Source organism: Bubalus kerabau, chromosome 3 (genome assembly GCF_029407905.1).
Source record: "Bubalus kerabau isolate K-KA32 ecotype Philippines breed swamp buffalo chromosome 3, PCC_UOA_SB_1v2, whole genome shotgun sequence".
NCBI lineage: Eukaryota > Metazoa > Chordata > Mammalia > Artiodactyla > Bovidae > Bubalus > Bubalus kerabau.
Genome location: NC_073626.1, coordinates 160725774 through 160749733, shown reverse-complemented (window position 1 = coordinate 160749733; position 23960 = coordinate 160725774). Strand labels below are relative to the sequence as shown.

Sequence of the window (23960 nt, the reverse complement as noted above, 5' to 3'; positions counted from 1 at the left end):
AAGACGAGCATGCCAGAGTAGCCCCAATTTTGTTCTGAAATCTCTTCTCCCAAGAGATCGAGGTCTGGATAAAGGAAGAGTCTGACATCTCAGCTAGAATAGTGGGTTCCAAGGAAAACTAGAAGAGGCCAACATTTAAGCAGAATATGCAGGCCCCACCCTGCTACATAAGCCACTGTGCATGCAGCCACATCTCTCTGTCTATCTGAATACCTTTAGGTGGAGGATAGTACTTTCCTGTTTACTACAGTCTCTCTTCTTCCCACCTTGTCTTAGGCAGGCTGTGTCCCTAGCATTTGTATACGTGGATACCTGAGGGTCCCTGGAGGCATCTATGTTTACAGCCCCAGGATTTTATTCAAGTGCCAACATGGGGGGGGTAGGAGGGAAGTCAGACACTAGAGTAGCTTGGCAGGTGTTTATTGATCTTCTGGAGGAGAAGAAAGCTGGGCACAGCCCAGTTGTCAACTCCTCAGAGATTCTGCATTCTGAATGGCCCCTGCAGGGTCATTTTTATACAGCATGAAGTAGCCCTGCACCTGGGCAGGACTGATCTGTGTTGTAGCTTGAAGGACACGGTCTGCAAAGTTCTCAGCCAGGGAAGTTGCTTGCCCTGGGTAGAACCTCTGGAACATCTGAGTCAGCTGCCAGCGTGAGCAGTGGCCCACGTACTCCTTCATGTCTACTCGCCCGGGGCGTATCAGGGCAGGGTCGAGCCTAAAAAGAGAAGGCAGTGAAAGCAGCCGTGAGCAGCAGTGCCACTGGCACCCCCCAAAATGGTTCCTCCGAACCTCCTGATCCTCCAGAGAGGCTGAGGGGGATGGAGTCTCGCCTCCAGGTCTGAGTACCTCACTCCGTACCTGTCAATGTGGTTGGTGGTCATGAATACTATGCGAGCTTCGGTGGAAGCCACACCGTCCAGGGCGTTGAGCAGGCCACTGAAGGTGAGCCGGCCTAGACCCTGGTACTTTATTGGGTCTGGAGGAAGGCATAGAGGAAGCATGAGTGATCACAGCCCTACTTCAAATTAGCACCCCTCTCTGCTCCCTGCTTACCGTGCCCCCTACTTATCCATGTCTCCAGTGGACTCTGATTGCTAACCCAGGTATCCTCCACCTGCTCTCTGGATTTCTCCTTTATTCCACTGTTCCTCATTTAGAAATACCCCCTCTCCCCGCTGTGCCGTGAACACCCCCTCACTTACTCTCGGCGGCCAGGTCTCGACTGAGAAAGGCAGCATCCACGTCCTCCAAGAGCACCAGGCTCTGCTGTGGGGCCACGCTCAGCAGATGGTTGAGCCGGTCATCTGAGAGGCTGGAGTCCGTGAGACTCAGCAGGCAGATGCTGTGTTGCAGTTCCCCAGCCAGGGCTGTGCTATGGAGGGGTGATAGGTAATTGGCAAGCTGGGAACTGGTCCTTGGGTCCAACTGCTTGTTCCTCCCAGTACTAGCTTTGAATCTGAGGCCTAATCCTTCCACCACCTCACACTAGTGCTCCATGTGTCTCATGTTTTCCTGTTCCCCACATTTATTTCCCTTTCCAACCCCACCAGCCCAATTTCTCTCTAGTTTGAGGGTTAAGACAAGTTTGACTCTACTCACATAAAACTGCTCTTTCCACAACCAGGGGGCCCATAGAGTAGGTAGCCACGTCTGTAGGGAATGCCTAGGAATACAGCCAGGATGATCGTCAAGGCAAATGAATCATGTACTCTGCCCTAGATGTCCACATTCATCCCCAACCCTGCTCCCTGGAGGCCTGATGGCCTTGGCATTGGAAGCAATCATTCCTTTTAGGCAACCTTTCTTTCCCTTTCATCTCTGGGAATGAGGATAGAGCTTTATATTTGCCCCATCTGGCCACCAAGACCTCAGCTGCTTCTCACCTCTGTCAATGTACCACTTGGGGTTATCAATGAATTCCCGGATGTCTCTGACAATTCGTTCAGTCAGACCCTGTTCGAGAACTACAGAATTCAGTGGCCGCCGGCGGCGTGGATAGCCAAAGGGGCGCCATTCAGAGCCCACAGCGGTGTACATCACTGTCTTCCCTTCCTCCTGCTGCAGGGCTAGCTCTCGAGCTGGGAGGGGGAAGATGAGACAAAACTCATAATTACCCTTTGCCATGCTACTAGGCAGAGCTGTGCCCAAACAGTCCCCAGGCCCTGCTCCATGGGCCCAGATCCTCCTATTCCGCCTCTCCAAGCTTCTCTTCCTTTGATGTCAAATACTCCATCCCTGCAACTGCCACCCCCCAACCCCCACCCCCAAAAAGGCTGTCTGTGCCATCCCACACCTTCCTCCAGGATATTGAAGAAAACTTTTCGATCAGTGCCCAGAGCCGTGAAGGTGACAGATTCCCAAGGAGTCCCCGTCTGCAGGTCTATCATCTGCATCTCTCGGCTCCGTTCCACCCGGATCCATTTCCCCTGATACCTGAATAAGAATGAGCAAAATGAGGTGAACAAACAGGTCAAGTCCACCTCCTCTCATTCTTTTCCACTCTCAGAGCCCTCTCTGGCTTCCAGCCTTACCAGATAAAGTGGTTTCCAGGGCTGGGGACAAATTCAAACTTAGTGGAGATGCGGCCACTCTCATGCTGAAGGTACGTCGTCTCAACGCTGAGGTGCTGAGTTCGGGTACTGTGGTGGGTGAGCCAGCTAAGCAACCAGGCGTAGCTCCGGTCTCGAGCAGGGACTTCCAGTGTGATCATGTAATGGCGCCGGAATGCCACCAAGCCCAGTTGGGCGCCCTTCCGGGCCAGGGCCAGGGCAGTGCCCACACCCACCAGCCCAAATCCAGCCCCAAAGTAGGGATTGTCCTTCAGGGCCAGAACAAAGTCTGAGAGGGGCATCTTGAAAGGAAAACACTGAACCTCACAGGCCCCGAGGCATTTTCAAGACCTGGAGATGGGGAGCAGTAGAGATGGGATAAAGCACTAATTAGTTGTAAAAAAGGACTCAAATTCCTCTCCCGCCCCACAGAAGCTGGGAGAGGAATGACAGGTCAGTATTACAATGTGCTTCAATATCCTCCCTTCGTGGGGTGGGGCTGGTGTTGGACCCAAGGGATGAGACTCTGAGCCACTTGTCCCATTTTGCCTTTCATTATCCTGTTTCATACCTGTGTCCTGCCAGATACTATCCTGGAATTCCTTAAACTTGACTGAATGATATAACCGACTTCAGGAATAATAGATGGACAGCATTTTTGTGGTCCCTAGGATCAGTTGAGACAGGGGACCACTGGCCAGGATGAGCAGGGAAGTTACTCTCTTCTGTCAATCTGTCAATATCCTCATGCCTTGCTATCACGTCTTTCAGGTATCCTTTCATCTACTTTACATTCTAATGTCCTGTTAGCCCTTTTATTACCTCCCATCTAAACTGTCTCTTCGAAATTAATTTTAATTCTTTAAGTGGCATCTTAGTGGATCTCCACTTTGGTCATGCTTCACCAAACTGCTATACAGGGGTCGAGAGTTTTCTTCATAAGGCTCTGCTTCAATGCCATTAGTTTCCCTACTCCAGCACCTCCAATGATTGGCTCTCAACAGGTCCCTGAATTAGGTGAAAACTCGGCCACCACAACACGGGGCCCATGTACCTTTAATGGCTTAGTTCCCAATATTCTCTGTTGAACAAATATACAAGCCTCCTTCCTCCTTGACTCGGAATGCCCATTTTATTTCCTCCAATCTCTATAGAGTTCAAATCCCGCCCATCTGCTACCTTTTCCACGGAGATTCCCCCGAATTCCACTCCCCGCCCCGCAATAAAATGTAACTGGGCCTGATTCTAGGCTGTAAGATCCCGAAGTGGGTAGGAGGTCAAATCGTTTCTAGCACACTTCACCCGACCCCTCCTCGCCGGTTTGCTTTATGCCGGCACGCAGTGCGGTGAACTGACAGCAGTGAACTCTGCTGAAGCTCAGAACAGGATCCAGAATTCCAAAATTCCTATGCGTGGAAGGCCACAGACAAAGCCCTTTCAGCTCCCGGTCCTTGTCGGACGCCCAGAAGCCTCCTCCCGAACCCCCTCCACACCCCAGCTCGCGCCTCCAGCAGCGTGGTTTGCAGCAATCGGTCACTCCTCCCCCTTACCGCCATGACTCTCTGGCCCTTCCTCTCGATGGTTTCACCCCTCGGCTCTTTGGGCACTCTCCACTTGGCTTCGCCCCTGAGTTCTTTCATCTACTTCCCGTCACACCCACCGAGACGGCCACACCACTCTGCTCCACAACTCTCGATGGTACTCTTTGGGCTTCAGGGCGAGGGGAGGTGGGGGCGGGGGGAAACGATAGGAAGAACCATAGAGAGGGTACTCCACCAGCCTCACAAAGAAAGAGAGAGCGGCCTCCATATGCCGCGGTCCTAGAGGCTTCTGGGCCGAAGGCGGTCGCACAAAGAGAGTCCCGGGAGGCCACTCCAGCAGCTGGACGACCATAGAGATGAGGCTCCTGCCCGCCTAGGGCCGGAGGTAAGGCGGAGGCTGCGGGGCGGGAACTAATAGGGAGCGCGGGCGGAGCAGGCCGGAGGCAAAAGTTTCTCAAACCGCAGAATGAGGGGTAGGCCTGGGCGATGGGAATGCTCGGGAGAAGTGCAGAAGGGAGCGCGGCGACGAGCGAGGCCCGGGCGCATCAGATCAGCAACCCCGGCGTCATTGCTGTGGACCCCACCCGGTTACACGCTGCCTCTCCTTAGGACAGTAAGCATGACGATGCTCCCTCCTTAGCCTTGCAGGTTACAAAACGATTTTCCCGTTTGCCGGCAATAGTGATTCCCGCTCCCGCCCAACGATGTGGAGGCTGTCTTCGCCTCCACTTTACAAACAGGAAAGCTGACGGCCCGGGAAGCGAGGGGACTACAATCTGCCCAAGGCCACGCGGTGAGTAGAGCCCACAGGCAAGTGGAAATGGGGTGCCTTGGTCCCCAGACCCGATCTCACCCTTTCCCCAGGCCTTCTCTCTGCCTTAATGTGTCCTTTCTTTTCCTCGGTACCGCTGCCCCGAAGATAACCTCATTTCTTCTCTTGTGCCCACCTGTGTCCCACCTCACTTGGCCTTCCAGCGGCTGACGGTTCTCAGTCTGGAGGACACCCCCTCCTCCTTGGCTCCCCGTTAAGGCAATTATTACTGGAGCTGGAAGATTCCTTAGAGCAGCGATACATGGAGTCTGTGGTTTCCAGAGAACCCTCTGAGGGCGGAAGTGCGCTGCTCTACCACCTTCTGAATTTCCCTAATCTGAGTCTTTGAGTTGCAGAATTCTCACCCACAAAATGATTTTCTAGCCCTCGGCGCCCCTTACCTGACCTTCATGGCTCAGTTTCATGGAGTGATTATACTATCATCCTTAATTCCTAATTACTCAGCGCAAACTAATTTTAGCAATGTATAACAGGATATGCAATTTAGTTGACATTCACTTCTGAGTTGAGTTCCAGTGTTCAATATTAGGTCATAGTCAATGAATGAGAAATTTCTCAAGGTGTGTTACTTTATACATAAGGCGCCTCTGGTTTGTTATCTTATTAGAAGCCTAGCCTTGCATCTCTGTGTCTTCAGTTCTTAACTGTGTTTAAGTGTGTGCTCAGTTGTGTCCAGCTCTTTGTGACCACATGGACTGTGGCCCATCAGGCTCCTCTGTCCTTGAAATTTCCCAGGCAAGCATACCGGAATAGGTTGCCATTTCCTACCCCGGAGGATCTTCCCGATGCAGGGATCAAACTTATGTCTCTTGTGTCTCCTGCATTGGCAGGCAGATTCTTTACCACTGCATCACAGTTCTTCATTAGAATCCCTTGTCTGACTTGCATAGGCTGTTGTGGTTTATGTTCAGTGAAGTGATAACTTCCCGTAAAATCCACTCAGAAAGCTCCAAGTCTAGGGAGGGAGACTGACAAGTAAACAGTAGTGCAGTGTGACATGTTTTTGATAGAACTATGTACGAAGTGCCATGAGGACCCTAGAGAGAGAAACTTAGATGAACCGTGTCAGGATGCCATCATAGTAAAGTGACATTTATTTATTTGGCTGCTCCAGGTCTGAGTTATCTTTGATCTTACTTGTGGCATGCAAACTCCTAGTTGTGGTATGTGGCATCTAGTTCCCTGTCCAGGGCCCCCTGCATTGGGAGCACGAGTCTTAGCTACTGGACTACCAGGGAAGTCCCTGTACAGATTCTTAAAGGATAGTTAGGAGTTGGTTAGCCAGACAAGAGAGATGACAAAGGGGAGAAGGCCCAGCAAGCTGAGAGATGTATAGTATATAGAAGCAGAAGAGAATGTGGTGAGTCTGGGAAAGGGCAAATCAATGAAAAGTTGAATCACTGGCTCAGAGATCTTCTGCAGAGAGAGGTGGAAGATGAATCTAGAGAGGGCAGCAGGACCAGATCATGAAGGAAGGGCTTTGAGCTAAGGAATAGTGAGATCCTAAGATGTTAAGAGGGGAAGGGACCTCTGAGATCCCTTGAAAGTGAAAGTGAAAGTCTCTCAGTTGTGTCTGACTGTTTGCAACCCCATGGACTATACAGCCCATGGAATTCTCCAGGCCAGAATACTGGAGTGGGTAGCCTTTCCCTTCTCCAGGGGATCATCCCTACCCAGGGATCGAACCCAGGTCTCCCACATTGCAGGCAGATTATTTACCAACTGAGCCACAAGGGAAGCCCAAGAATACTGGAGTGGATAGCCTATCCCTTCTCTGGTGAATCTTCCCAACCCAAGAATTGAACCGGGGTGTCCTGCATTGCAGGTGGAGTCTTTACCAGCTGAGCTATCAGGGAATCCCTGATAGCTTGGCCCTACCCAATTTTGTTGCAGATAAGAGAACTGAGACCCAGATTGCTTACTGATATGACAAAGGTCACTTAGCTCCAAGAAACAATGTTTAGTATATGGGTCACAATTTCTTGTCTCGTTGCTATATTGACCACTATTATCATTTTAATGCCTTTGTTCTAAACATTGTCTTCTTTTGTTTTTCTCCTTTAGCCATAGACTTTATTGTTTGAATATTTGCAACTATTATTCTATACACAAATTTTAATTTCTTACAAAACTCTATATTCCATATTGCTAGGTCACTTCACTTTCCATTTTATGCCACATTTCTGTCAAGAGATATTTCCTGAAACTGGAGCCTATTATACAGATGAAATAAGCCAGAAAGAAAAACACCAATACAGTATACTAACACATATATATGGAATTTAGAAAGATGGTAACGATAACCCTGTATGCGAGACAGCAAAAGAGACACAGATGTATAGAACAGTCTTTTGGACTCTGTGGGAGAGGGCGAGGGCAGGATGATATGGGAGAATGGCATTGAAACATGTAAATTATCACATGTGAAATGAATCGCCAGTCCAGGTTCGATGCATGATACAGGGTCCTCGGGGCTGGTGGGATGGGGATGGGGAGGGAGATGGGAAGGGCGTTCAGGATGGGGAACACATGTACACCCATGGCGGATTCATGTCAATGTATGGCAAAACCAATACAGTTTTGTAAAGTAAAAAAATCACAATCTATCTGATTGTGTGTTGCTGTTGTTGTTCAGTTGCTAAGTTGTGTCCAACTCTTTGCGATGCCCTGGACTGTAGCCCCCCAAGCTCCTCTGTCCATGAGATTTCCCAGGCAAGAATACTGGAGTGGGTTGCCATTTCCTTCTCCAGGTAAACATTGTCTTAAAAAGAAAATGTCCATGTTAACTAGGTATGGCATGCTGCCATGCAAGGATATGCCTAATTGCGGCAGGCATTGGGCTGTGCACCCACCCCAACTGGGAAGAAAGTGAGAGATCTAATCATATGTTGTTCGATTTTTCTTCTGGTTGGTTTATCAGCATATAAGAGGCCACAGCACAGAAACTGGTGATGATGACGGACACCGTGTTGAACTCACAGCCAGCCAACAGCGCTGGGGAGATGGATGGACTGTGCCCTGAGCTACTGCTGATCCCCCCACCTCTCTCTAACCATGGAATCCTAGAGCCTGTCCATAGCCCCTGTCCTGGGAACCCTCCACCTTTGCCTCCTGACCCAGGCTGCCTGTTGGTAGAAGCCACAGCCACTGAAGAGGATACAGGGAACATGGAGATCATTGTGGAAGCAGTAGCTGGAAATCTGTCCCCAGGTGCTCCTGGAGAGACTCCAGGTATAAACACAGTTGCTAGCAGGGCAGTAGGATAAGCAAGCCTGAGTTTTTTGTCTGTGCTATTTTTGATCCTTGCCTGTAAACAAGATGAAGACACAAGGTAGCATCCTATTTTTATACTTAGAGATGTTGTAATTTGATTTGCAGTTGGTGAATGTTGATTGGAGGCTGGCAAGGTGGTGCACAACTTGTACCAAGCTCTTGGCAGTCTCCCTGAAAGGGCTTTATGTCTGCTAGGCAGTAATCCAGGAGGGAAGACCTTTCTGACACCTCTGCCCAATTCTTACTGCTATCATCCTCAGGGATTCTTTTCTCCACGTTGACCCTCCCACCCAGGGACTGCCGCCAGGGTTTAAGCAAAAGGCCCAGCCTCTCTCTACCAAACCCAGGGCTTGGCAGGGCTTCCTAGAGGTAATCTGCTATTTCCCTGCTCTGATTTCTTGTGGATAACTCCCAAGGCATGCGTTATGACTGGGAGTTGAACAATTTATGTTAGAAGAAAGATTCTCCCTGTTATTCTTCCTACATCTACAACTTCTTATTTTTGGGTAGCTTCCCTATTTTTTAACTGTCATCTTCCAGCTACAGTTGTACCAATTTTCCCTGTCAGTGTGCAAAGAATACTGGGAAAGATTAGCTGGTTTGATCTTATAACATTTCTAAACTTTAATGTGGTGAAAGAAATAGTAAATAAATTGAGAAGGAACCTAGAAAGACATTTGCAATATATAAGAAGAGTTAATATCTTTTATTTTTTTTTAAATTAAATTCTTTGAATTTTAATTCAAAGAGCTGCACAATGAGAAAAAGAAACAGTTTTGTTTTGTTTTGTTTTTTAAAAAAAGGGTGGGGGTAGGGGGGAGGGGGAAACCTACATGCAATTCACTAAAAAAAAGTCTCTAACCATAATCTCACTAACAGACAAATTCCAGTTAAAAGTACCTATGAGGTGCCACTTCTGTTTTGCAACACTTGGGCAAAAATTAAGCTTTCTTTTTTTTTTTTTTTTTAATAAAACTAGTGTTGGTGAGGCTATGGGAAGCAGACCCTATCTTATAGTTTATGGAGAGTATAAGTTAGCGTGATCTTTTGAAGGTCAATTTATCCACATAACAAAATTTAAATGAGTGTATTCTGACCCAGTAATTCTACTTCTAGGTATCTGTTCTATAGAATGTGTCACATATGCACACAAAGATACAGGAATAAGGATGTGTAGGGCAGCTTTCTTTACAGTATTTGGAAACAACCCAGATATCCATCAGTAAGGGTAATTTCATTTTGCTCTATCCATGCTCTGAAGTATCGTGAACTGGACAAAAAAAAATATGAGATAGATCTAAATGTACTACTTTTAGATAAAAATATCTTTGATATATAGCAAGTAGAAAAAAAAAAATTATGAAAATGTGACCCCATGAGGCCTGAAAAGATATAGACCAAATTGTGTGTGTGAGACTGGGAGGTGGATATTCTTATATAGATGTGCTGTTGCACTGAATTTTTATTTAAACAAAGAAAAATATAAAGAGAAAAAAGACTACCAGAATGCAGGACAAACCTGGACTCCACTGTTAACAAGCATGGTGGCCTTAACCTTGCAGAATCCCAGGTCCCTCTTCTCATAGGGCATTTGGAGGACCAAGTAAAAGTGTTTCCTAAGCCTTTCTTTGTCAAGGTCCTGCCATTACTTAAGAAATGGCAGCAATTGCTATGAATGTGATTTGGCTCATTTCAGAAAGGCTGTCCTCCATTTTATGAGTCACTGTGCATTTGAAAGTCTTTTCACAGAATATAAAAGTAAACATATATATTGTCATGTATGTCACAGACATTACCCCCAGATCGTCATTTTCTTCTTGTGAGAGTTTCTAATTTTTCGTTTGGGCAAAATATATCACCTTTTCTTAATGCTTTTTGGATTTGGTTAATGCTTGTTACTTTCACTTCACAAATATTTATGAAATGCCTATTTTGTGCCGAGTATCATGTAAGATAGACTGTCCTTGACCTTAGGGGCTTACAGTCAGGTGTAGAATCAGACGTAAGTCCATCTCCATTCCGCAGACATGAAAAGATCCACTTATATTTTCTGCTGGTAACTAACTCCTCTGAGTCTCATTCTGTCTGATTCTGTGCCTTTCTCTGCCGGTCCTCTGCCTACAGGTGTCCTGGTAAAGGTGATGGAGGTGTACTTCTGTGAGCGCTGTGAGCAGAGCTTCGCAGAGCCCACTCTGCTGGCCTTGCACCAGTGCACTGAGACCCTTATGCAGCCCGTGCAGGGCCTCCCTACCCCACCCTGCTCTGTAGAGCTGCCCCCCAGCAACCTCACCCTCCCCAGCCCTCTGCAGGTCCAGAGCCCACCAGATAGCCCCCTGCCATGCCCTGTGTGTAGACAAGAGTTTGCCCAACCCCAGGCCCTGAAGAGCCACTTCAAGATGCACTGGGGCACCCCCAACACCTTCTCCTGCCCAGAGTCTGGCTGTGTGTTCTCCACCGAAGATCGCAAGGAGCTCCACCAGCACCTGAGGCTGACCCACAGAGCGCTTCCGGTGCCCTGTTCCTTCCGGGGCTGCCCCCTGCTCTTTGGGAGCCAGCAGGGCATGGAGCTGCATCGGCAGACCCATTACCCTTTCCACTGCAACCGCTGCAGCTTCGTGGGCTCCAACGTCAAACTCTTCCGGCAGCATCAGCGGAGTCATGGGGCTGGGACGCAGCGAGAACTGTATGCTGTAACGGGTCTTCCTTCCCAGGAGTTACTGCCAGGTATGAGGTCAAGGGCCCAGCAGTCTCCTGCCTGGAACACAGCTGCAGTTGGTCTGTAGAAGAGGCAGTTGTTACAGATGCCATGAATGCATGCATGAATTTAAGAGAATCCAGAGTAGTAGCTCAGGAGGTCAGGATTACTGACTGATGTGGGAGGGCATCTAGACATCCTGGACCAGGCAGGCAGTGACTGAAGATTGGCTTAGGCTGCACTGAAGTGATTTAACCAACATCTCTTCTGATCCATCTTAGAACTTTAGAGGGCAGAAGCTAAATTGCCCTGCCCATCAGTGGCTATATCCACTGGTGGAATGCCTGTGGACTCCTGTTAGAGCAAGTGGAATTGGGCAGGAGAAGCTGGGGTTATTTTAAAAAGAAATCTTCATTGGAGGTGGTGCTTCAATGATTCTTATTCCTCTTGGTCTCAAAAAGAGAGCGTGAGGTGAGTAGAGGAGCAGGAGGAAATAGAGAAATCAGACCAGCAGGGCCAGGGTTCTGATGAGAGAATTTGGCTTGCTAACACTGATTTGTGCTCTGGGGCAAACAGAAGATTCTTCTTTCCTGGAATGAAAAAATCATACATCTTTGCCTTACAGTGGCAGCTGTCTCTATTGAGGAATAGAAGGAATGGGTTTGGAGAGCAGGCTATGTCCCTGAATTGCTAAGTTGGATTTCTCAGTAGACGTTTAGACGTCAGGGATATTTGCCCGCACTGAGCCACCAGCTGTTAGCCCTGGAGACCTGAGTCAAGGAAGTACAGTCTAGTCTGTCCTCCTCTACTCTGTGCCCCTCTCCCCACTCCAGTGACCTCAAAGCTCTTACCTTCAAGGGGTCTGAGTTTGGTGTTATCTGAGGTTTGATTTACTTTGTGAAAGTGAAAGTCGCTCAGTCATGTCCAACTCTTTGTGACCCCATGAACTATAGCCTGGCAGGCTACTCTGTCCATGGGATTCTCCAGGCCAGTATACTAGAGTGGGTAGCTGTTCCCTTCTCCAGCGGAGCTTCCCACCCCAGGGATGGAAACCAGGTCTCCCGCATTGCAGATGGATTCTTTACTGTCTGAGCCGCTAGTGAAGCCCTTGATTTACTTTAGATTGGAGCATTACTAACAGCTTAGCTCCTGGTCTTTCTGTCCCCGTGGGAATAAACGTATGTGCTTAGAACCCAGGATTTTCTTACGCTTCACAGTGAGAGGTGATTCTTCCCGGCCAGTAAGAGGGAAATTCAAGCACTCAGTGCTGCGCTGGCTTCTCTAGTCATCAAGTTCTTTGCACTTGCAGCTCCCAAAGTGCCTCCAGGAACGGGAGAGCCTTCAGAGGAGACAGGAGCACCCTCACCTGGGCAGGAGTCAGTGGAAGAGGAGGAAGAGGAGCGTGGTAGCCAGAAGAGCTCCCAGAAAGCCATGGAGCTGGAAGGTAATGCCTGATGGGCTTGAACCTCTTGGTGGGGAGGAACAGACTTGGAGGGCCTGGCATTGAGGCTCTGGGGTTTGGTTTTCTGAGTTTTGGTTCACATCCTTCCGTTGCTAACATTCTTCTTCGACACAGCTACTGGGGAAGTGATAGATGGGCACAGTCCCTGGTGACACAGTGCAGGTGGGCTAAGTCGCTTCAGTCTGACTCTGTGCGACCTCCTAGCCTGCCAGGCTTCTCTGTCCATGGGATTTTCCAGACATGAATACTAGAGTGGGTTGCTGTGCCCTCCTCTAGGGGATCTTCCCAACCCAGGGATTGAACCTGTGCTTCTTACATCTACCTGCATTGACAGGCAGGTTTTTTATCACTGGTACCACCTGGGAAGCCCCTGGTGATGCGGGGAAAGGTAAATAGCATTTGCTCTCAGAGTTGGTTTTCCTCAGGCAGAAGGCTCTTCTGTGAGGAGCGAGAGGGTGATATTCATAGTATGAAGATGCCAGAGGTTAGCAACTGGCAGCCTGTCTTGTCTGACATTGAGCCCCCTAAGACTGCATTTCTGAACCCTTGCATTCCCAGTTTTCCATCTGAGTAGAACAGCATTTGAAGCCCATTCCCACAGGGAGCATATTTACCAACAGATGACCAGGAAGGATCTGATTATATGTATTACCAGCTCTCTGACCGGAGTATTCAGAAGTAAGAGTACTTTACCTTGTCTTCCCTCTGCTCACTCCCTGTGAGGTCCTTCTCCTTCCAACCAGCCCTCCTGATTCTTCCAACTGCCCCCATGGAGGGCAGGAGGGACAAGAATGTTCCATCAAGATTGTTCTTTTGAGCTTTTCTGGATAGAGTCTTAGGAATAGAGGGTGGCTGGGTGAAGCACTTCTTACAGGCCACAGCATGGTCTGAGAAGTCCTTGTGATTTTCTTTCTCTAAATATTTGAATGTCTTGTCTCCTCTTTGAGCCTGCAGAGTTTGAGATGCTACTGTTTGGTTTCCTGGAGAGAAAGGAGCAAGGCCATGCAGGCGTGCATGTTTTGTCTGGGCAGACTGTGGTTCTCCTATTATATGGTCAGTCCCTGGCCTATTGAAGAATCTCATTGTCAACCCTCCCCTCCTTTTTCCCTCTCCCAGGCACTATAGCTTCTGGCACCGAGTCCCTCTTCAAGACCCACATGTGTCCAGAATGCAAGCGCTGCTTCAAGAAGCGAACTCACCTGGTGGAGCACCTACACCTCCACTTCCCAGACCCCAGTCTCCAGTGCCCCAACTGCCAGAAGTTCTTCACCAGTAAGAGCAAGCTTAAGACCCACCTGCTGCGGGAGCTGGGCCAGAAGGCCCACCGCTGCCCACTGTGCCACTACAGTGCCGTGGAGAGGAATGCCCTCAACCGCCACATGGCCAGCATGCACGAGGACATCTCCAACTTCTACTCGGACACCTACGCCTGTCCCGTCTGCCGGGAGGAGTTCCGCCTCAGCCAGGCCCTGAAGGAGCACCTCAAGAGCCACACCGTGGCCGCCGCGGCTGAGCCACAGCCCCTCCGCTGCTTCCAGGAGGGCTGCGGCCACACGGCACCCGACCGCAAGGCCTTCGTGAAGCACCTGAAGGAGACCCACGGGGTGCGGGCCGTGGAGTGCCGCCACCACTCGTGCCCCATGCTCTTCGCCACGGTGGAAGCCATGGAAGCCCACCATAAGAGCCACTATGCCTTCCACTGCCCGCACTGTGACTTCGCCTGCTCCAACAAGCACCTGTTCCGCAAACACAAGAAGCAGGGCCACCCGGGCAGTGAAGAGCTGCGCTGCACCTTCTGTCCTTTTGCCACCTTCAACCCGGTGGCCTACCAGGACCATGTGGGCAAGATGCACGCTCACGAGAAGATCCACCAGTGCCCCGAGTGCAGCTTTGCCACCGCCCACAAGAGGGTGCTCATCCGCCACATGCTGCTGCACACCGGTGAGGTGGCTTCCGCCCTTCCCTCGCTCCATGTAGTGGGGGCGATGACGGTGATGATGGCGGCAAATGGGAGCTTTCCGTGTGTACCAGGCACATGGTGGGGCTTTGCATACATTGCATAGGACTCATGAGGTAAATCTAGCATCTGAAGTTCACAAATGAGCCTTAAGCCGAAAGTCCATCAACTCAGAAAGTGGTCAGGCTGGGGTTTGAATTCAGGCCCTCTGACCCAGGGGCTTCCCTGGTGGCTCAGACGGTAAAGCATCTACCTGCAATGCGGGAGACCTGGGTTCAATCCCTGGGTCAGGAAGATCCCCTGGGGAAGGAAATGGCAACCCACTACAGTACTCTTGCATGGAAAATTCCATGGCCGGAGGAGCCTGGTAGGCTACAGTCCATGGGGTCGCAAAGAGTTGGACACGTCTGAGCAACTTCACTTTCACTTTCCTCAGACCCTGTGCTCTTGTGCCTCACCTTTAATGCCCTGGTGGGTTCTGCCCACCCCTAGTCAGGCATGTTTACCTAGCCTGTTAAAGCAAAGAAGCCCAAACCAGGACAGATGCCTGTCTTTGTAACTCTAGTTCTGTGATGTGCTGTGAGAGATGGGGCTGACGGGACTGAGCCATCCTTATATGTTACAGTCTTGGCAGCCATGACACTGAAAGATGATCATGTCTCATGACCTGAAAGTTGCAGGTTTTTCAACTCAGACTTTTTAATTCGTTATCAGCATTACTGGTACTTTGAGTAAAAACCAAATCAGGCTCCCTGGCTATATAGCATCTGCCCATTTGTGATCTCTATGTAAGTATCGGTGGATTGACCAGACATTTAAAAGAAATCTCATCAAAGATTCTTTAGTTTGGGAGGACAGTTTTTAGGCAGCTTGTGGCAAAGCCATTGTTGTTCCCATTAAACAGTTCATTACTATATAGGCTTTTGTCACAAAATCTCATTTGGGGGGGCCTTTCCTAAAACCTCACATCAATATAGGCATGTTTTATTTTATTGTACTTCACTTTATTATTCTTAGCAGATACTATGTTTTTTATAAATTGAAAGTTTGTGGCAACCTTGCATTGCCAGGTGATGGTTAGCACTTTTTAGCAGTATTTTTTAATCAAGGCATGCACATTGTTTTGTTAGAATGCTATTACACAGTTGATAGACTTCAGTGCAGCATGTGAACAGAACATTTTTATGTGTACTGGGAAGCCATAAAATTTGTGTGATTCGCCTTGTTGCAGTATATGCTTTACTGCAGTGGTCTGGAACTGAGCCCATAATGTCTCTGAGATGTTTGTGAAGGCAATGGCACCCCACTCCAGTACTCTTGCCTGGGAAATCCCATGGATGGAGGAGCCTGGTAGGCTGTAGTCCATGGGGTTGCTAAGAGTCGGACACGACTGAGCGACTTCCCTTTCCCTTTACAGTTTACAGAGTTCTTTCATATTTATTATTCATAACAATCTTGTGAGGGAGGCAGGTAAAGATGAGAGACCCTGAACATTTAAATGGCCTGTTTCAGGATCCCACAACCAGCTGGTATTAGAACCAGAGCCAGCTGGTTGCTTTTCTTTCACCACCAGGGGAGAAGCTGAGTGGGTAGCAGGGGCCTCAGGGAAAGGTGTTGAAAGGAATATGGCCCCAGCCTCACCAGTCAGTGCCAGGTCTTGACCAGCTTACACGGACAGCTCGTCCTGGAGTCCTCTGGGGCATCTTATTTAAACTTTATGTCTACTGTGTGAGGTCAGTATTTTTGTGTCCCTCCCCTCCCCCCACCTTTTGGGAAACCAGGAAACTTGAGACTTAGAGGGGATAAATGACCTGCCCAAGGCCACACAGTAGTAAACTGGAATTTCAACCACTGCCTAATAGCTCTATGGTTTCTCTGTGCCTCAGCTTCTTCCTCTGTAACATGGGGTAATCAGAATACCTGCCTCGTGGGGCTGTTGTGAAGATTCAGTAAGGGGAGGCATTTTTATTAAGTGCTCAGAAAGGCGCCTGGCACATAGTGAGCACTGTGTAAATGTCAGCTATTAATATCTCTGTGACTGTGTTGGACTCCAGAGTTAACCACTATGTCATATTACCTAATTTTTTCCTCCTCCTCTTCCACAAAACGAAGTGGATTGGGCTAAGTGGAGCAGTTGGCCACCAGTGCCAGCAAGCTGTATAACAAATCTAGAACCAACTTTGAAAAAAGCTGGGTCTTTGTTTCCGCCCATCTTCCCTGGTTTCGGGGTGGAGGTGTGGTCATCCGAGAGGGCCATGGGGCAGTTGACTCTGCCATCAGCACCTCAGCTTCCACTCCTGCCGGGCATCAGGGCATCCTCAGTTGGTCCATGTCTGACCTGTGTCCTCTCCCCATTCACCCCACCCCCACAGGTGAGAAGCCCCACAAGTGTGAACTGTGCGACTTCACTTGCCGAGACGTGAGCTACCTGTCCAAGCACATGCTGACCCACTCCAGCACCAAGGATTACATGTGCACTGAGTGCGGCTACGTCACCAAGTGGAAGCACTACCTCAGCGTGCACATGCGCAAGCACGCAGGCGACCTCAGGCACGCGCGCACGTGTGCTTCCCTCCCTCCCTCCCCCAGTGGCCGGGGGTTAAGCTGGCTGAAGTCGGCTCCCAGCCCCGTCTCTCTTCTGGCTCCGAGAGACTCCTCCTCACACCCCTCTGCTCCTGTCATCTCTGTTCCACTGCCTCCAACTGATCCCTGCCTGTGGGCCAGGCTGAGACCTGAGCCCAGTGAGACCTCTCTGGGCTCAGGGAAGGGAGCGCAGACCCAGAGGAGAGGCCCCGAGACTGAGGTGTCATTTGAGCTCTGAGCCCAGTCCTGGTGACAGATGGGCTATGCTTGTGACCCCGACCTTGGCACTTCCACATCCTGTCAAGTTCCCCTCTGACCAGTGGGTTCAGCTGGCTAGGGAGTGTCTCCTTAGCTTTCACTCCTCTGTGGAGAATGGGAACTCGGTGCAGAAACCTGCCCGAGGGGCTGTAGCCATGTCAGCACCCTGGAAGTCTGCAGAAGTTTGCTGATTCATATCTTCCCTTTAGGAAGAAACATAGATTAAGAGTTAGAATACAAGCCCTGAAGCTAGACTGTCACTGCCCTTCACTTCCTTTGTAACTTGAGGCAAGTTATTAACTTCTATGCCTTAGTCTCCTTACTGATAAAATGGAGATACCTAGTTCATAGGGTAGCAGAAAAGATGATTCAATTAGATGACAAGGGACTTCCCTGGCAGTGCAGTGGTCAAGACTTTGCCTTCCAATGCACCAGGTATGGGTTTGATCCCTTGTTGGGGAACCAAGATCCCACATGCCTCATGGCCAAAAAACCAAAACAAAACAGAAGCAATATTGTAACAAATTTAATAAAGACTTTTAAGAAAATGTTTTAAATCAGATGACACATGTACAAGTAAATGTGGAACCTGGCCCATGGTATGAATTTATGAGTGACTGGTAGTGGCTATGATTAACTTAATAATTGTGATCTTTCCCTCTTTGCCAGATACCAGTGCAACCAGTGCTCCTATCGCTGCCACCGGGCTGATCAGCTGAGCAGCCACAAACTGCGGCACCAGGGCAAGTCCCTGATGTGTGAGGTGTGTGCCTTCGCCTGTAAGCGGAAGTACGAGCTGCAGAAGCACATGGCTTCCCAGCACCACCCGGGGACTCCAGTGCCACTCTACCCCTGCCGCTACTGCAGCTACCAGAGCCGCCACAAGCAGGCGCTGCTGAGCCACGAGAACTGCAAGCACACCCGCCTCCGCGAGTTCCGCTGTGCCCTCTGTGACTACCGCACCTTCAGCAACACCACGCTCTTCTTCCACAAGCGCAAGGCCCATGGCTACGTGCCCGGCGACCAGGTCTGGCAGCTCCGCGGTGCCAGCCAGGAGCCAGAAGGGGCCAGGCAGTGCCCAACAACCTCACCAGACTCAGAGACTGCAAGTCAACCGTCTGCCCAGCCTGAGGGGCCGGACCATGATCCCGGGCCTGTGATGGACCCCACCCTGATCCAGGCCCTGCCAGAGACCAGCGAGGAGGGCAGTGCTGGGAAACAGGACAGCAGCGAGGTTCCCCAGGGGGATGACCTCGTTGGCAGCCCCAGTCCAGTGGAGGTAGACGAGGGCAGCTGCACACTACACCTCGAGGCCCTGGGAGTCGAGCTGGGACCTGTGGCTGACCCGCCCCTTGAGGAAGTCACCGAAACAGTTCCTGTGGAGTTCAGGCCCCTGGACCCCCCAGGGCCCCTGAGCCTGGAAGGGCCAGAGGGAACTTTGACAGAGCTGTCTACCTTTGAGGGTGCTGGAACTTCTGACTTGGGTGCTGAAGAACCCATTCTGGAAAAGTCAGTCTCTCAGCCCCCAACCAATCCTCCTTCCTCAGAGGAGCCCCCAGATGGCTGGGTGGGAACCTTCAAGGCAACTACAGCCACCGAGACAGCACCTCTGCCCCAGCTCCCTGAATCCGAGTCATTACTCAAGGCCCTAAGGAGGCAGGACAAAGAGCAGGCAGAGGCACTGGTGCTAGAAGGGCGAGTCCAGATGGTCGTGATTCAGGCAGAGGGGAGAGCTTTCCGCTGCCCACACTGCCCATTCATCACCCGCCGGGAGAAAGCCCTGAGTCTGCACTCCAGGGCTGGGTGCCAGGGCCGCCGAGAGCCCCTGCTCTGCCCCGAGTGCGGTGCTAGCTTTAAGCAGCAGCGTGGCCTCAGCACACACCTGCTGAAGAAGTGCCCAATTCTGCTCAGAAAGAACAAGGGCTTGCCCAGACCAGATTCACCCATCACTCTGCAGCCTTTGCCCCCAAGCACCGCGGCCTCAGAGGATGCAGAAGGTGGGAAGCCCCCAGCTGCACCATTAGAAGAGATCATGCTCCCGAGAGATGCTCCTGAGCCTTCTAGAGAGCCAGAGAAGATAGGGGAGCCTCTTGCCTTGCTCTCTGGCTCTACAGTCCTTCCTGTGGGAGACTCCTTGCCCTCAAAGGCCCCTGAGAAGTTCCACTTTGAGCAGGGCAAGTTTCACTGCAACTCATGCGCGTTCCTCTGCTCTCGCCTCTCCTCCATCACCTCTCACGTGGCTGAGGGCTGCCGGGGTGGACGTGGCTGGGGAGGAAAGCGAGGGGCCGTCCAGACCCAGTCTGCCCTGTCCCCACTGAGCAGCAGGGATTCTGCACCCCTGAGCGGTGGGACTACAGAGCGCAGCCCAGGGGATGGGGAGCCGGCTCTGCTGCCAAAGCAGAAGGCGGCCCGCTTCTCCTGCCCCACATGTCCCTTTAGCTGTCAGCAGGAGCGGGCTCTGCGGACTCACCAGACCCGGGGCTGTCCCCTGGAGCCCTCTGGAGAGCTGCGCTGCGGCCTCTGCCCCTTCACTGCTCCCACTCCTGCTGCCCTGAAGCTCCACCAGAAGCGCCGGCACCCCGCCGCCACCCCGGCCCGAGGCCCCCGGCCCCCTCTGCAGTGCGGGGACTGTGGCTTCACCTGTAAGCAGAGCCGGTGCCTGCAGCAGCACCGACGGCTGAAGCACGAGGGGGTGAAGCCGCATCAGTGCCCCTTCTGTGACTTCTCCACCACCCGACGGTACCGGCTCGAGGCCCACCAGTCCCGACACACAGGGGTTGGCCGCATCCGCTGCAACTCCTGTCCTCAGACGTTCGGAACCAACTCCAAACTGCGCCTGCACCGGCTGAGGGTGCACGACAAAACGCCCACCCACTTCTGTCCCCTCTGTGACTACAGCGGCTACCTCCGCCATGACATCACCCGCCACGTCAACAGCTGCCACCAGGGCACCCCGGCCTTTGCCTGCCCTCAGTGCGAGGCCCAGTTCAGCTCCGAGACCGCACTCAAGCAGCACGCGCTGCGCCGGCATCCAGAGCCCACGCTGCCCACCCCTGGCTCTCCGGCGGAGGCCACTGAGGGCCCCCTGCACTGCACCCGCTGCGGGCTGCTGTGCGCCAGCCCCGCCAGCCTACGGGGGCACACCCGGAAGCAGCACCCCCGGCTCGAGTGTGGGGCCTGCCAGGAGGCCTTCCCCAGCCGGCCGGCACTGGACGAGCACCGGAGGCAGCAGCATTTCAGCCACCGCTGCCAGCTCTGTGACTTTGCTGCCCGGGAGCGGGTGGGCCTGGTGAAGCACTACTTGGAACAGCACGAGGAGACTTCCGAGGCAGCGGCAGCCTCAGCCGGGGAGGGGGACTCTGGTCAGCCCCCTCTGCGCTGCCCCTTCTGTGACTTTGCCTGCCGCCACCAGCTGGTGCTCGATCACCACGTGAAAGGGCATGGGGGCACCCGGCTCTACAAGTGCACGGACTGCGCTTACAGCACCAAGAACCGGCAGAAGATCACCTGGCACAGCCGTATCCACACTGGGGAAAAGCCCTACCGCTGTCACCTCTGTCCCTATGCCTGTGCGGACCCCTCTCGCCTCAAGGTAAGGTCAGGGGCCATGGGGTCCGGAAACGGAAGGAAAGCAGGCTGCAGAGTTAAAACCACCTAGGTTCTCTAATCCTGGTTCTTCCAAGTATTAGCTCTGTGACTTGGGTCAAGTCCCTTAACTTCTCCAAGCCTCAGGTTCCTCATCTGTGAGAAAAGGGGATAATATTGCATAGGGTTGTTACAAAGGTAGAATTCAAGGACTTCCTGGTGGTCCAGTGGTTAAGACTCTGTGCTCCCAGTGCAGGGGGCATGGGTTCAATCCCTGGTCAGGGAACTAAGATCCCCCATGCCACGTAACCAAAAAAAAAATTCCGTAATATATGCTTGGCATACGATAAAGCCATGTAATAGGTTGTAGATAATCTAGATAATAATAGCTAACATTTTTTGATCACTTATACTGTATGTTGGGCATTAATTTTAATCCTTATGAAAATATGAAATATAGTTGCTTTCACTGTTTCCCATTTTACAGATTAATAAACTGAGAATTAGGGGTTAGGTTGCCCAAAGACACAGCTAAATGAGTGGCAGAGCTGAGATTGGGTATACCTGAGACTGGCCAAATGGATCAAGGTGGTGTCCAAGTGACTGGCCTAGGGGACCCGATTGGCAGTGGGGGGAATAGGTCGGCTTGGTGCAGGGAACAGGATTATCTGCCAGCAGTTTCTCTGCCTGTTAGTCCTATTTCCACATCCAGTGAGTACCCATTAGGCACATGTTCTCTGGGTGCTCTCTGCTCTTCTCTCCTCCAGTACCATATGCGGATCCACAAGGAGGAACGGAAGTATCTGTGCCCTGACTGTGGCTACAAGTGCAAGTGGGTCAACCAGCTCAAGTACCACATGACTAAGCACACAGGTGAGTCTGCGTGGTTTCCACGGGCCCGAGGGGCTCCCCTGTGCCCTGGCACACCCAGCCTCCCCGAGGTGGTGTATGTCCTTATGCAGATTTGGGGTGCATATCAGTTTTCACATCAGGGTAGTGGGTCAGTTGAAAAGCCAGAATAACTTCCCAACCCACTGAAAGCCTATCAGAATCAGGAGAGGTGAACCTGGGGGTCTGGGCATGTGTGCTTTGCAAAACCTTCCCAGGGGATTGTGGCACACGGTCACCCCCTTCCTGTTGAGAACCCCCAACTTGAGCATGAGGAGCCAGATCTACCTGGTTCCTGTCGAAACAGGATGGAACTATTGTGAGTGAGGAGGAGAAAGTAGAGGGCTTGCCTGTCTTAACTTGTCCTTTTTTTCCCTCCTGAGTAGAGTTCATGGACCACAGGTTCTCAGAGATGGGTTAATGATGGTGTGTCTTGATTGCTGCATATGGCCCACCCTGTAAGGGAATTAACCAGGTGCATTTCAAGACCCTCTGCCTCTATGGATGCCACTACCTTTTACCTCTACCTCTCCCCTCTTAAGTATTTTCTTTTACTTCCTGAGTTGAACAAGGAATTGTATTTAAATAGATTCCCAGTTCCATGAGTACTCTAAGACCAAAGTGAAAGTCGCTCAGTTGTGTCCGACTTTCCGCGACCCCATGGACCGTAGCCCACCAGGCTCCTCTGTCCATGGGATTCTCCAGGCAAGAATACTGGAGTGGGTTGCCATTTCCTCCTCCAGGGGATCTTCATGACTCAGGGATCGAACCCAGGTCTTCCGCACTCTAGGCAGAGTCTCTACCATCTGAGCCACCAGGGAAGCCCAGAGTTGATTTCACTTGTCTTGCTTTTCCCCACGACGACCTTGAGTTGTCATGTCTCCTTGGGCTCCTCTGGGACGCACAGTTTCTCAGACTTCCTGTACTTTGATGACCTTGACAATTCTGAGGATTGCTCAGGGATTCTGTGGAAGGTCCCTCAGCTGGGATTTCTCTGGTGGTTTTCTCGTGGTGGCCTTGATGTGGGGGTTTGGGAGGAAGACCCAGGACCAAAAGGGGGTTGGAATTCCGCATGTAGAAAACTTAGTATATTTGAGTCTTTATTGCTGTCAGATGGCTACTTAGGGGTCCAGTTAGTTACCAGCATCCATTGAGCACCCACTGTCTACAAGGGATTGTGTGGAAGAACGGGAGCACATTAGACAGGATCGGAACATGTCAGAGACATGGTCCTTTGTCAGCTGGCTGGCTGCGTTCCTTATGTGCCAGGATCACAGTGGCACTTCTGGTCCACGGATCCTTGTTCCACCTCTTTCAGTGGCAACCCGTTCCCTGTCCTTCCCCTGTTCCACAGGACTGAAGCCATACCAGTGTCCCGAGTGTGAGTACTGCACCAACCGGGCCGACGCACTGCGCGTGCACCAGGAGACGCGGCACCGGGAAGCTCGGGCCTTCATGTGCGAGCAGTGTGGCAAAGCCTTCAAGACGCGCTTCCTGCTGCGCACCCACCTGCGCAAGCACAGTGAGGCCAAGCCCTACGTGTGCAACGTGTGCCACCGGGCTTTCCGCTGGGCCGCCGGCCTGCGCCATCACGCCCTCACCCACACCGACCGCCACCCCTTCTTCTGCCGCCTCTGCAGCTACAAGGCCAAGCAGAAATTCCAGGTGGTCAAGCATGTGCGCAGGCACCACCCTGACCAGGCTGACCCCAACCAAGGCGTGGGCAAAGACCCCACCACTCCCACGGTGCATCTGCACGACGTGCAGCTGGAAGACCCTGGCCCGCCCGCTCCTGCTGCTCCGCCCACTGGACCTGAGGGCTGAGCACCCCCCACCTCCCAGACACGAGGAGGGTGTGGACCCATGTGCAGACTGGACCCAGAGCTAGCCTGAGGAGCTCAGGGCTGTGGGAGGGGCTGGCTTCAGGGCATAAATGAGGCTGGAACCCTCCTGGGAATCTGGCCCGTAGTACTTGGAAGTTGATGTAAAAGCGAGATCTGGACCACAAATTGATTTCTGTTGAGGCACACTGTGTTTTTGACCTGTGTGTGCTTAATTTCTTCACCATCGCCCCACCAAAGTCCCTGGCTATAAGATCGTGGATTACCCATTTCATCTCTTTCCTTCTTAACTGTGTCAAGTTCCTATTTCCTCAGCATCCTGAAAACATTTGTATCTAACCGCATGTGCCGTCGTGCCCCCTGCTCCATAAAGCATGGTTAAATGATTCGTAGCTTATATAGACTCTTCCATGTCCCCGACTTTAATACTGCCAGGCTGTCTCTCAGTGTGCCCTGTCCCCTCTCAGGCTTCCTTCACTCCTTTGTCTCCTTCA

At 51.4% G+C, this 23960-nt stretch overlaps 2 protein-coding genes across 7 annotated transcripts; one reads left to right on the top strand and one right to left on the bottom strand.

Annotated features, from left to right (window-relative positions):
* Positions 1–404: 404 nt before the first annotated feature.
* On the bottom strand, positions 405–4241 carry LOC129646766 (mitochondrial chaperone BCS1). Of its 4 annotated transcripts, none has more exons than XM_055573481.1 (8): positions 4102–4240; positions 2534–2902; positions 2296–2435; positions 1886–2080; positions 1602–1665; positions 1205–1374; positions 861–978; positions 405–717 (listed from the first exon to the last, which is right to left on the bottom strand). In XM_055573481.1, the coding sequence occupies exons 2-8, from the start codon at positions 2851–2853 to the stop codon at positions 465–467; spliced, it is 1260 nt and encodes a 419-aa protein (XP_055429456.1). In that variant the 5' UTR covers positions 2854–2902; positions 4102–4240; the 3' UTR covers positions 405–464. The 4 variants fall into 4 exon arrangements, with proteins under 4 accessions (XP_055429456.1, XP_055429457.1, XP_055429458.1 ...); XM_055573482.1 differs by lacking the exon at positions 4102–4240 and adding an exon at positions 3908–3926; XM_055573483.1 differs by lacking the exon at positions 1886–2080 and having other exon boundaries at positions 4102–4241.
* Positions 4242–4327: 86 nt separating this feature from the next.
* On the top strand, positions 4328–23851 carry ZNF142 (zinc finger protein 142). Of its 3 annotated transcripts, XM_055573463.1 has the most exons (11): positions 4328–4477; positions 4733–4885; positions 7845–8155; positions 10322–10921; positions 12202–12336; positions 12913–13032; positions 13471–14300; positions 16689–16861; positions 17822–20744; positions 21505–21610; positions 22980–23851. In XM_055573463.1, exons 3-11 carry the CDS (start codon positions 7876–7878, stop codon positions 23447–23449), a joined length of 5637 nt encoding a protein of 1878 aa, XP_055429438.1. In that variant the 5' UTR covers positions 4328–4477; positions 4733–4885; positions 7845–7875; the 3' UTR covers positions 23450–23851. The 3 variants fall into 3 exon arrangements, with proteins under 3 accessions (XP_055429438.1, XP_055429440.1, XP_055429439.1); XM_055573465.1 differs by lacking the exon at positions 12913–13032; XM_055573464.1 differs by lacking the exon at positions 4328–4477 and having other exon boundaries at positions 4574–4885.
* The last annotated feature ends 109 nt before the right edge of the window (positions 23852–23960 follow it).